Source organism: Sphaerodactylus townsendi, linkage group LG06, assembly GCF_021028975.2.
Source record: "Sphaerodactylus townsendi isolate TG3544 linkage group LG06, MPM_Stown_v2.3, whole genome shotgun sequence".
Classification (NCBI taxonomy): Eukaryota; Metazoa; Chordata; class Lepidosauria; order Squamata; family Sphaerodactylidae; genus Sphaerodactylus; species Sphaerodactylus townsendi.
In genome coordinates, this window is record NC_059430.1 from 23,573,213 (window position 1) to 23,586,677 (window position 13,465).

Sequence of the window (13,465 nt, forward strand, 5' to 3'; positions counted from 1 at the left end):
TGCAAAGCAACATTTGGCTAAGTGTGCCAAACTGTGCAAAGCAGTTCCCACTTGGACTACAAAAGAACTGGACAAAATAGTGAGGACACTGTGGAGAGGGAAAAGGCTATCTGTGGTCATTCTCTCTCTCTTATAATCAAATTCCAGCTGATTTTGGGCACGCTCTGAACAATAAAGGCCCACTGCAAAAATTAATTATTTTCAGGAGGATGTTAATACCTGAAAAGGGGACAAATATGTATGTCATTCCTTGTGTTTCCTAATGTCTCTGGTTTGATATTCCTGCATGGCAGGGAGCTTAACAACTACAGAAACCAGTGGGATTTTAATACCAAAATGGAATGATTTTTAAAAATAGACACAGTGATTACTGAGCTATAAAAACTACTCAAGTCTATGGAGATAACACTGGGATTTCAATTGGTACAAAAGACAAAGAGAAAGTGAAAGAGAGAAGGGTATTGCTCAGTTTTGTTACCTTAAGAATAATTTCTAATGTAAAGATACTAGTGAAGACATAATCTGCATTGCCTAGGATCTGAAAAATAAGCACAATTGTGTTAGTGGTTACTCAGCTTGACCGAGACACATACAAGTGTGCGTGTTAGCGACAGACAGCAGCAGAGAACTAGTGAGCTCATGAGTGAGAAGAGAATGGAAGAGAAGATGGGGGCTTTACCTTCAGAGCAATTTCAATGGTGAAAAAGACAGTAAACAATATATCAAAATAAAAGAGGATCTGCAAAACAAAAGGGATTGGGGGGGCAAAGGGAGGGAGACCTGTGAGTGATCGCTGCAAGAGCAAGTCACAATTCAAAATCAAAAAGCACAGCTGTTTCATCTGGGAGGGAGAGGAGGAGGATATAGGGAGAGGAACCTCAGCAACAACACTGCGGTGAAAGCAATGGCCAGGCTATGAGCAGCACATTTAAGTAGCATTTTTCAAAATTCACGGTTGTATCCCACATATTCATGACACAATAGTGTTTTTCTCTCAAACCAGTGTTTTTCAGCATTGCCCCAATTAAACTCCAGATCCCCAAAATATAAATTAATATTGGTTTCCAGTAGACAATGTTCAACTTTTTGTCCTATAACTATCCTCCATTCAAGTTGGTTGGATTTGTTTTCCTTCAACAGGAGAAAAATCTGACTTCAAAAAGTTGTGCAGTAGCTGCTGTTATAACTACTCAACTGTGTCTTATTATTATAGAAAACAAGCACAATCTACCTTACACTTGACCACAGTTTTTAACACAAAGCAGCACCAGACCCATTGAAAGATACTGGGTTGCGGAAAAGATATAGCCAGAGATCTGTGTCTCTATGACCCCTTCCGCACAGCACATGTGTTACCCATGTAACCCGCTCCCCTGTTTTCATGTTTGGTTGCCTCCATGCAGGTAGCAAATGTGAATGGAATGTGGGCTGCCGTCGTGCCTTTGCAAAGAGGTGCGGCTTTTTGAAAAAGCACACCTCCTTCTGCTGCATAGTTACGAGGGAAGGCTGCGGGCAGGGACTGTTCAAACCTGGGAAGCGCAGCAGAGTAAAGCACTTCCCGGGGCAGCCATTCACTTGCGAGTGGCTGCAAAACGCATTAAAACAAGAGACTCGTGGATAGCACAATTCTCCAATAGCCTGTTTTGGGGGAGTGGAATGCGAGGCACCCTCACTTTAGGGGTGGGAGCCATGCGAAGTCCCCCCCCCAAAAAAGTTTTTCCCTGTCCTCAGCCTGGGTTTATTGGCCGTGCAGAAGGAGTCAAGGTTTTCTTTCCTTTAATTAAAGCTGCAATCCTAAGCATATTTGCTTGAAAGTCAGCCTATTCAAAATTGGTGGAACTTTCTTGCATGGTTTGGATCAGGCTATGAAGTTCATTACGACTCCTGCTGAAACAAATAGGAATTGTGCCATTAACTTAAGAGTAGCCAGTGATGGACTATACATAAATGAGATGCCAAGACAGCTCCATGTTAGCAATCAAACCCTCTGTTCCCTGAGCACTGTGTTAACTACACTGTTGAAAGTACAATTTGTGATTGTGTTCCTCTTGGCTTACCTCCACAGTTAGTTTGATTAAACCTCATAGGGAAGTCTCTAAGAAAAGAGCAGAAATCTCATCCTTTCACACAATGAAAAGCCAGAATGTGTAAACGTACGTTAGAGAACAATCATTAATCAAAGCAGGAAGGAAGTCTGTGTTGTCCAATTGATTCTTTCTTATAGCTTTAAGCTTTATCGTCCAAATTCAATCCCAATACAATTAAGAATGACTGGGTTGGTCTTCTTGTTGCATAGTGCCATGTAAGTCTGAAGTTATTTTATACTTTTGAATGGAATAACTCTTTATTATGCCATCTAAGTCAGATCCAAAGTTACCCTATGTTGCTCATGCACTGAACCTGACAATTTGGATAATTTACATTAAACATAAAAAATGTGTGGCCCAAAGCACTGACCAATTTAACCTTAGAGATCACTCCTGTACAAGGTCACTGAAATTGCCAGTACAGTCTTAGAAGACCACAAACTGAACATGAGTCAGCAATGTGATGCGACAGTCAAGAAAGCCAATTCAATTCTGGGCTGCATCACTAGGAGTATAGTGTCTGGATCATGAGATGTAATAGTACCACTCTATTCTGCATTGGTCAGACCTCACCTGGAATACTGTGTCCAGTTCTGGGTGCTGCAATTCAAGGACACTGACAAGCTGGAATGGGTCCAAAGGAGGGCGACCAAAATGCAGAAAGGTCTGGATTCCATGTCTTATGAGGAGTGGCATAGGGAGCTAGGTATGTTTAGTCTGGAGAAGCGAAGGTTAAGGGGTGACATGGTAGCCATGTTCAAATATTTGAAGGGATGTCATTTTGAAGATGGAGCAAGCTTGTTTTCTGCTGCTCCAGAGACTAAGAAAAGGAATAATAGATTCAAGATTCGGGAAAAGAGATTCCACCTAAACATTAGGAAGAACTTCCTGACAGTAAGGGTGATTCGACAGTGAAAAACACTGCCTCAGAGGTTGGTGGAGTCTCCACCTTTGGAGGTTTTAAAATAGAGGCTGGATGGCCATTTGTATTTGTTTTGATTGTGTATTCCTGTATGGCAAAGGGTTGGACTTGATGGCCCTTGTGGTCTCTTCCATGATTCTATTCTATGATTCTAAAGTAATTTTCAGAATGGTATCCAAAGTGAAATGTAATGATTTATAACTTCAGCAACGTTCATGGCATTTCCAAGGACAAGAAGTTTTCTATTGAAACTTCAGTTTAGCATTCCATACTGCTGCGAGAAGTTTTTGCTTTTTTGTTTTGATTTAGGAATCTGATTGTTCTATCCATGGAATTCCATGGGTCACATTCAAAGGGGATGTCTAACAGCTGAGCCCATAACCAGGGATCATAGACAGACTGGTTGAACACTCTAGTTAAATGGGATTTGCAGCTGTTTTCTATCCCCAGGCATGAGGATGCCAAAGTGTTTGGGAAGAAAATTTAGGCAAAAAACAGCTCTGAGCACACATCTTCTGCATACAGCAAAGTGTGTGCCACAAGAAATGGTTAAAGAGCACCTGCATCTACAGTCTTCTTTATCAGCAGGTTGCAAACCAGATGGCATGTTTATTCTTGTTTAAATTGTACTCTGTCAAATTACCATGGGAAAAAAGGCATGCCAAAATGGAGTGACGAGAATGTCTAGGACTAGATAACTTCTTGAACAATGTGGAAGATAATTCAGGGATGTCAGCCCAAGAGGAACAACAAAGGAACGAGTACGACTTTGTAGCCTAGCTCTCAGTGAGGTAAAAAATCTTGTGATTGGAACATACCACATTAGGGTATGAAGGGTATGTCTGTGTCGGGTAATCAATTAATCCTTCATATCAAAACCTCTACTCAGAAAACTAGCTGGTCAAGGAGAAGTGTTCTATCCTTTCTCCTCCTGTGGTCGTTTTCTATGTCTACAAGTATCTTTCATGAGATAGTATCCCATTGTACCCCACTGTCTGCAGACTTAAATGGTAAAACTGAGAAGGGCCTTTTCTGCACAGTACAAATAAAACATCTTGACCAGGGGTAGGGAACCTGCAGCTCTCCAGATGTTCAGGAACTACAATTCCCATCAGCCTCTGTCAGCATGGCCAATTGGCCATGCTGGTAGGGGCTGATGGGAATTGTAGTTCCTGAACATCTGGAGAGCCGCAGGTTCCCTACCCCTGATCTTGACAATGGAAAAAATGTTTTGGGGTGGAACTCCACACAGGTTTCCCCCGGAAATAACGTTTTATTTCAGCTCAACCCGGGGTTTGTAGAAAACGCTAAATTAGTCATCCCCCCCAGCCATGGGTTGAAGACATCTCCTGTTTGCCCTGTGCAAACAAATAGGCAGGAAACATTTTATTTCTCCCACCCAGTAAAGCTCTCAATTTCATTTTTGCTGGCCCGCCATTTTCTGCCACTTGAATTCTCCATTAGTTTAGCCCACTTGCTTAACTTGTCCTGGGATGTTTGCTCTGTGTTCAACGCACCTAGGCTTGTTTTCAGTAAATAAACTACCAAGAATCAACTCAGCCTGTTCCTGCTGATTCCAGCAATATATAGTCTTCCTTAAAATCTTTTCAATGAGTTATCTTCGAAGACATAAACACACGATATCAAAATTGGCTGTGATTCATATTGTGTGTTTGTGTCTTCAAAGATAGCTCACCGAAATTTAAAAAAAAAAAAAACAGGAAAACTATATATTGCCAGAGTCATCAGGAGCATCTGAATTTATTCATGTAGTTTATTTACTGAAAAGAAGCCCAGGTGCAGTGAATGCAGAGCAAATGATCCAAGGCAAGCTCAGCAAATGGCTGGCACAACGGATAGAGGACTGAAGCGGCAGAAAATGGTGGCCGCCAGTGAAAATGAAAGCGAGAGCTTTACTAGGAGGGAGGAAAAAACCACTTTCTCACCAGATGCTTTCTTTTTTGTCCCGTCCAGACAAAAAAAATGAGGAGACAGGTTTTTTTAAAAGATATTCCCAGGGCGTGTTTTTTTTTTTGGTTTTGCAGAAAGGGCCAAAGATTACTACTGTGGAAATGAGGTCTTGAAGAGGCAGCTACACATATTCTGCCTCTCAAGAGAGATACAGAGATTAAGTTCCCACATTCGCCCTTGCTTAATTCAGAGGGGTTAATAGTACATAGAATTGAACATGAACTTAAAAGAAAAAGAATCTCTAGGTAGCTACAGCCTGTATTTTTGCACCAACTCCTGAGGGAACTATGCTTTTATACTACAACAGTACAGTGCAGAATGGCATGCGATCATGAAATCAAGGTAATCAAAGAAACTGTGTGCTCCAGTTTTGTTGGACTATACCACTTCAGACTACAGTTAGCGGGGATCATATGTTTCAGTGTTCTCCCACATACAAAAGTCCATGCACATAGCAAACTAGAGACTTATAATGCTAGTTTCCCATGTGCAGCTTTTAATAGAGTGGATAATTCAATTCTTCCATCTTCAATCTGAAATGAGCCGCATCATGTCATTCTCCTGACTGCATTGGCCCTTAAGAATAATACCAAACTGCAAGAAAATGGTCAATTGATAAGCAATACATTTTCTCACAGACTACAGTCAACAAAAGAAAAGTCTTTTATGAAAATAATAAAGCACAGGCTCGCCATTTGAGAAGTCCGAATGCGTGTGGATGCACACACAGGACTAACAGGTGGTGTCCCATTCACTTCACAGGGGAAAAGACTTCTCTTTGAACTCCACACAGCAGCTTCTTCCAGTGAACAGAACTGGGCTGGCCACAGGTGCTGCATGTGAGTGCAGTGAAACTGCAGAGTCCACAAGTGATTTTCTTGAATGACTAGAGTGGTTCAAATATCACAAAATTGGGGTTTTCTCTTCTATTCACCAGGGAGGACTGCCTGGTTGCAAGAGCACTCCTAAAAACTATTAATGCCACTGCGGCTTCTACAATGGTATGTTTTAAATTTATAAACCTGGCCCATTTGGTGACAGAGCTACATGGAGCTCATGCTGTTATTTGGATTGAAAGGAACTGCAGAATTACACTGAAAAGTGCAGGGAATCTTAAAGCCCGGTCCTATTATTCAAATAAGGACTGAAGCCTTAAAAGCTCACATTTATAACACTATGTGAGTTTTGGTATATATAAATGCTGGTCATTTGTTTCAAGCCATTCAATTTGTAAGGCTTCTTGCCATTTTATTATTCATTCCCCAATATGCACCTTGTGATGCATCTAGTACCAAATGCTGTCTTCTTGTTATGCCTTCCACAATGCCAAAAAGGAGAGGGGCCTTAAAGAAGCAGTCAAATATGCAGTTAATGCATATTACAAGGTATGTATTTCAAGGAAAATTGCTCTTCCCCAAGAGTAACATTTGTGGTAAAGGATTGTGCAAACTTTCAGGTTCTTTGAAGCAGACCCTCCAATGCTAAAGCCATCTCAACTGACATAAATTCCAGTTCTGTTGTTTGCAATTAACAAAATTCGGCTTCTAAACTGGATTTCCACCAGCGGTCTGTTCAGTGTGAACCGAATCAAGTTCTCCCCTTTTAGGTCGTTGTAAGTTACATCCTGGTAGTCTATCATGCATACATGAAATTTTGTATTTTAGTATGGAACTTGGCTTCTTCAGAAGTTAAAAACAAACAAACAAACAAATAAACAAACAAAACATTTCTGGTTCTTACGGGTTTACAGAAAAGCTGAGACTGTCCAGACCTATGTTCTGTGGGCATAGCAACATTCCAGTTTCAGACAGTCTTAAGTAATTCCCCTTTCCCAAGGAATGTGGGGAGCCACACAGCAGCCATCTCTATGCCAACTGCTTTCCCCGTTTTTTTCTTCTCTTGCCTTCTGCTGTGCAAGCCTTACCAAAATAAATTCTAAATTGCAGAAGTAGAATAAAACTATACCAAGAAAATGTGTAAAAATGTACTTGTGTAATTCAACCTAATTGTGTAATTCAACCTAAATCCACACAGAATTTGAGATGCAAACTTTCACAGCCCTGAACGTTAAGTGTATATATACAGAAACAGTTCTGGAAGGATATGGAGAGGGCCAGTTAAGTTTGCCTAATCTGGTTGCTGAACCTTGTTCTGAACCTGCTTCAGAGGAGCAAGGAAGGGCTGGCGGAAGGCATACTTGATTCCTAACGGAGGTATGACGGACAGGGTCCTCAGCTGCCAGAGAGATGCTGCTGAGCAAGATGAAAAAGAGGATCAGGTTGGTGAAAATGTTATTGTTAACGATGCGATGGCAGTGGACCCGGAACCTGCAAAGACAAAGACAAAGAGAGAAGGAAAAGACACAACCATATCCATTAGACATTGCTGGAGAAAATTAAGACCAAACCATGTTTGATAGCTGTCTCAGTTTTAATAGCCTAATTCATGTTCTGCCAATTCAGACTGTAGGACTCACAGGCATGACTGCTGGTCCAGATAAGGGTTCTCTGCAAACAGAAAACTAGCAATGTCCAAGATAATGCTATGTGATCAAGATGGCATATGGGATTTTACTCATTCATGCATTTTCCTAAAACTCTCATCTGTGCATGGGTGCTGTGTGGTTTCCGGGCTGTATGGCCGTGTTCTAGCAGCATTCTCTCCTGACGTTTCGCCTCTCATCTGTGCAGTTTTTCAAACAGCATCCATAACTTCTGTAGACCAAAATGACCCTGCCTCCTTTGTCAAGCTGTTTGCCCCTCTCCTTGTGGTGGTACGTGTTCCAGATGTTGAACTTATTATTGGTATGGAGGAACCCAATAACTTTAGTGGCCAAAGCAATAGTAATTTCTAATTGTTTTATTCTGAATAATTACTGAGAACAGAAAGCTGATTCCTAAGTACAGATATTCAGAAGAGATTGTGGAGGGCAGAATTCTTAATTTTTTAACTGAGAGCATAAAATTGGATTGGCAAACTTCCCCTTAGTTTTAGTTTCTGGTATTTGCATTCAGTTTCTTACACAATTGCTATTTAAGTTGACTGTAACCATTATAACCCCACTGATAAAGTTGAGAGAGATTATGCTGACCCAACATAATGCTTCCACTCAGGCAAAGAGGCACTGGGGAGGTATTTTTCTATATACAGTGGTTTGTTATTTTCTGTTTCCAAAATCTTTATGCTTTAAATCTTTATGATTTGAAAAGTCTTCCAGATCAACTATGGTGGCATGGACTTCCCTACGCTATAGGTTTTTCAGGTGGTATGAACTTTCCTCTGAAGATAGGACGCTGTATAAAATGTTTTTGTAGGAGCATGCTTTCTATTTTGTTTTTTTCAAGTCTGGAGAGCGTGTAATAAAAAAGCCACCTCAAAATACCTGTTGCTGGGGCTGAAGACGAAAAAAGCGCTGGCTTCTGGCATAGGCACTGCTTTCTCTTTGAGGTGCAATTCAGACATTGGACGTGGACGAGGGCCGACTGGCATCTCAGGTTCCTCTTCTTCTTCCTCTCCTGGAAGGGACAATGTTTAGCTTTTAATACTATTCATCAATTCTGGATCCTTCTGGATTGCCTCATAGACTGGGTTAACTGTGATGTTAGGTGTTCCACACAGCAAACAGTGTGAGAATGGGCCTTTTAAATTCCTTGCATTGGGCCCAGTATAGCTCAGAAATGGAGGCCATTCCCTCATGACAGGCTACAAAGTCTATGTTTCAGCCTTCATGGCATGAAGAGAATGCTGCTTCATGCTGAACAGACATTAGAGAGCTTACATTTTTTCCTTTGTATGCTTGAGTAAATAATAGGGGGTGCTGCTGCTGTTACATGCTGGAATCTCATCATAAATCCCCAGTGTCAAGAATAGTTTGGATGTTACAAAGAGAAAGGAAATACAACCTAACTTACAGGTTTTAAACACTCCATATAACAACTAACAATACTCTGCCCTCAGTCATGATAGTCAACTCATATCCATGGTAATGAATAATAATTTCATGGACCAAAACCATACAAGAAAGACCTAATAGGTCTCCTGAATTGAAGAGTTAATAAAATGGCACTCACTTCAAAGGAAGCATCAGAGCCAGTTCCAAGACACCACCACTGAGAAGGTACAGTTTCTAGTAGCTCCCCTCCAACCTCAAAAGCACCCTTTATTGGCCTCAATGTCCACTTATGATGATGGGGAGGAAAGGATATGGATGCTTCTTCATATATTCTGACCCAGACTGTTTAGGTTGGGGGTGTCCAACTCTGTCCCTCCAGAAGTTCATGGACTACAATTCCCATTAGCCCCTGTCACATGGCAGGAGCTGGTGGGAATTGTAGTTCATGAACATCTGGAGGGGCAGAGTTGGACACTCCCTGGTTAAGCTCTAAAGGTCAAAAATAGCAGTTTGAATAGATATTAACTGCTACTTTTTGAAGATCCACGTTAAAGGATCCAGTTACTGCTTAATTGTCCCATGTTGGAATAATAGCTGTTTCCAAACACTCTTCAAAGGCAGCCCCACAGAGTGCACAGTACAGTAATGTAATCTCAAGGCAAATCTGACAATTGTCACAGCAGGTAAATCTTTGACATACAGGAGGGGCTGCAATTGGTGCACCAAAATAAGCTAGCTGAAAAGACTAGCTGTTTTAGCTGGATTGTGTGGGAAAGTCCTCCCCTAGAAAAAGAGGGGAAAGTGTGGGTGGGCAACCCACCCATAAGGAAAGGCTGGCAGAGCAAGAGACACCTGCATGCAGAGACAGCATATGTTTTTTAAACAAGGATGGAATTGGCAGGCTTACAGGATAGGCTGAAGAAAACTAGAGCTGAAGAGGCTAACCCCTTTCTCAGGCCACTTTTCAAATTAAAATGCCCCCCACATGGGAGAAAAGATACATTCTATATCTTTTTGCTGTTAGGTAAAAAAGCAGCTGGGGGAATTATGAGCTGAAAAAATATGTCCAGAGGGGAAAGGGTTAAGCAGCCTTCATGGGTTTTTTCCCTGTTCACACTGAAAGTCTGCTGAGGATGCTTTTGGTTTTCAAAAAAATGGGTAAGAAAATAACATGAAACTCAGCATTTGCCCTTTAAACACTCGCTTTGCATGCTGAGGCAAACTTAAGAGTTTCAGACATTGTTCATTTTTTTCCTATAGCCCTTTTACATGCAAAGGTACTTTACAATTCTAATATGATTCATCCTAGTATGATGACTGAATATGATTCACCCTTGGACTACTTCCAGTTTCAGAGATTGGAAACCAATGGAAAGAAGAAATGATTTCTCTAAGGCCAACCAGTATGCTCATCAGTGAATAAAAATTTGCTTCCAAGCCAGCCTGGCTATTCACTGGATTACCTTGGTTCATTAACCTCTTGGATGTATAATGGCCATGGCTACAATGGTTGTATGAAAATACTGGCACATGCTGTAGCACGCAATTGGTAGCAGCAAATGAGACTTCTCCAAAAATGCTAAAAGCCAAACCCTATGATGGATATCAAGCACATACAACCCAGTATAGGCTGAGCATCACCATGTTCACAGTGGTTCAAGTACTCTCCCCACGGCCACCACAAGTCCAATTGTCTCATAAATAGGTCTTTAGTTGTCAAGGTACTTTTAACAGAATGGACACAGCAGGCACTGTATGTCTCAAAGCGGGAAGTTTCAGCTCTCTAAGGAAAGATCTTCCGTGCTCAGTCCCAAAACTTTGGAAAACATTTACTATTTTAAAGTAGTGATCACACACTTTGTGAGAGCTGCAGCCAATAATCAAAAGGAGCTATCTTTGCTTTTGCAGATATCTAGAATTGAGAGTAGCAAATCAGAGGAGAGCAATCATTTGCCTGTTTTCTATCTTGCCTTTATAAAAGGTGCAAAGTCTGGTATCAGATGGAGAATGCTTTGAAATCGCAACTTTCGTCTCCATGTGAAAAAGCAACTTTTTAACCCTAAAGGCTGCAAGCGTGTGTAGATAAGCTTCAGAGCTAGAGGTAGGCCAAGGGATATGTTCAGGTGTCAGAGACTAGAGCTTCCGTGTTCTTGACAGCTGTAGCCAATAGAGATATTATATATTATGAAGGCTAAATAGATAAATATAAGCATAAGCATAAGCATTTTATTGTCATTGTGCACGCACAACGAAATTTACAGCAGCATTCCTCAATGCACACAATTTCAGACTCATACAATTTCAGACTCATGCAATTTCAGACTCATACATCATCATCCTCCACCCATCCCTACATAGCCCCAAATACATCAATATGAAGCAGCGGAGTTTAGCATAGCCACAGCTCTAGAGTAGAAGCTGTCTCTAAGCCTCTTTGTCCTAGTTCTGAGGGCCCTGTATCGTCTGCCAGATGGTAGCAGTTTAAAAAGAGAGTGTGCTGGATGAGACGGGTCCCTTAGAATATTTTGGGCTTTATTTAGACTTCGGGCATTATAGATTTCTTCCAAGGAGGGGAGAGGGCAGCCGATAATCCTTTGTGCAGTATTGATCACCCTTTGGAGCGCCTTCCTATTCGCCACTGTGCAACTGGAGAACCATACACAGATGCAGTAGGTTAGGACACTCTCTATAGCACAGCTATATATAGCACTCTCTATATATCTCCTTAATGTATCTAATTTACTCAGAATTTGAGATATAACAATTTTCAGCACAAGATCAATTGTATGTCAAATATAATACAATGTAATACAAGTTCTATTAGGTTAAAAACCAGATATTAGTTAGTGTTCTGCCAAACATTTATATATATATATATATATATAAAGTAATCATTTTTTATTTTCCCCAAGAATATTACTAGCTTTTGACCATAATCAATTGACATAGATCTCCCTGAGGTCCAGTAGTTAACTGCCTTATACATCTAAATCTCGGCTTCTTCTGCTAGTGGAAAAAAAGATGGAAGTGAAGACAGAGAGTTACCTGGTGTTTCTGTGGTAGGATAGGGATTCTTTTCTTCAATTTCATTAGGCTGATATTCATCTACATTGCTCTGGCAGAATGAAAAATACACATGATAAAGCATTCATTATTTCATTCATTCATAAATATGATCAACATGAGGAAATCTGAATGGGAGAAGGCAGTAGACCTTGTTAGAAGGCGGAGACTCTCCATCAGCAGTGATCGATTTCAGCTCAATTTTCTCCTCCTTCGTCTCCCCCTCTACAGCTGGTTTCTCAGGCTCCTGTTTCTTTTCAGGACTAGCCGTCCTAATAATTCAACAGAAACAGAGAAAAAGTACAAAAGTTCATGGAATACAAAATAGTGCTTTTCACTGCAAAGAGTACATAACCCTATCAATAAAGACCTGGTGTTTGTTCTTGGAGTAGCACAACTGCTATCTACCTTCTTTAAACACAACTCCCCCCGCCCTCCCCAGAATCTCCTTGGTTTGCAACAACAGCAACAAGCTTTTGTCTACCTCATGTTCACAAAAGTCTTGTGGACAGACAAGAATGCCAACTAAGAACTCTGTTAACTATTAATGTCTAAAAAGGGATTGTTTTGTTTCTCCATCTAGGCTATCCATTTAACAATTTCTTTTCAATTGCTACACTGTCCTCTCTCATTACTCCACAGCAATAGCTGTGCCAGATGAGCTAGTAGCTCACTTTAAATTATATAATGTCCTAAAACTTCAGCATGCTTCCTGAAGAATCTGATCTTCCCAGCAACAGCAACTCGATACAGTGACTTCCAAGTTTTCTTGCGCCATAATTTTATATTTTATTTTTATTTATTCATTTATTCTTTCAATTTCTGAGTCGCCCTCCTCCGAAGGGCTCAGGGCGACGTACAGCATAAAGATAAAAATACAATAGTAACAGTATTTAAAACCCACTATATATAATTAAAACATAATTTCTGGATTATTTTCTGTTTGCTGGAGAGTTCAGGAGGATTTGATGGCTTAACCATTCTTAACAAGCCAAAGAGGGTTGTGTTACTAGACTGACTCATGGTGGATAGGTGGGGACTCTGTCTTAAGAGAACAATGTCTCTACCCATCCTGACAACCCTTGGAGTGCCTAGCAGTGCCGTGACAAAATGGGGGCCCATTCTCTGCATTGGCTAGTATACCCACAAGAACTCAGCAAAATCTTGTCTAGACTTGCCCTTGCCCATATCTGCCTTGCAAAGCACCTATCTCACACCCTTTCTAAAGGGATTAAGAGAAGATTATGCCCTGCATTGGAGAGCATTCCCATCTCTAGCCCTGGACTATCCACCCTGCAAAGACAAAGGACTTGTTAATGTATGTGCCCAAAGTGTTCCTGCCAATATTGTATTAACCCAGACATTTCTTCCTCTGACTAATCTCTCTCTAACAACCGCTGTTTTATAGTTGTGATTGATTCAGCACCTCCAGGGACTCCCAGCTTAGCTCATCAGGTAAGCACTCAACCATTAGATTAATGACTCAACATTTAAAGTTAATGCCTGTCTCTTGTCTTTACCTGGAAAGGC

The 13,465-nt window shown here is 40.9% G+C and overlaps 1 protein-coding gene across 6 annotated transcripts in view; it reads right to left on the reverse strand.

Moving 5' to 3' along the window:
• CACNA1C (calcium voltage-gated channel subunit alpha1 C) overlaps positions 1-13,465 on the reverse strand; it is a 563,646-nt gene that overhangs the window by 120,162 nt on the left and 430,019 nt on the right. For 4 of the 6 annotated variants that reach the window (XM_048499567.1, XM_048499566.1, XM_048499565.1 and 1 more), the window contains exons 17-22: positions 12,087-12,207; positions 11,918-11,987; positions 8,363-8,495; positions 7,178-7,307; positions 680-739; positions 479-538 (exon numbers count right to left, since the gene is read on the reverse strand). In XM_048499567.1, coding sequence (XP_048355524.1) covers positions 479-538; positions 680-739; positions 7,178-7,307; positions 8,363-8,495; positions 11,918-11,987; positions 12,087-12,207 — 574 coding nt within the window. The remainder of the gene's footprint in view (positions 1-478; positions 539-679; positions 740-7,177; positions 7,308-8,362; positions 8,496-11,917; positions 11,988-12,086; positions 12,208-13,465) is intronic. The other 2 variants (XM_048499569.1, XM_048499568.1) reach the window with 1 other exon arrangement.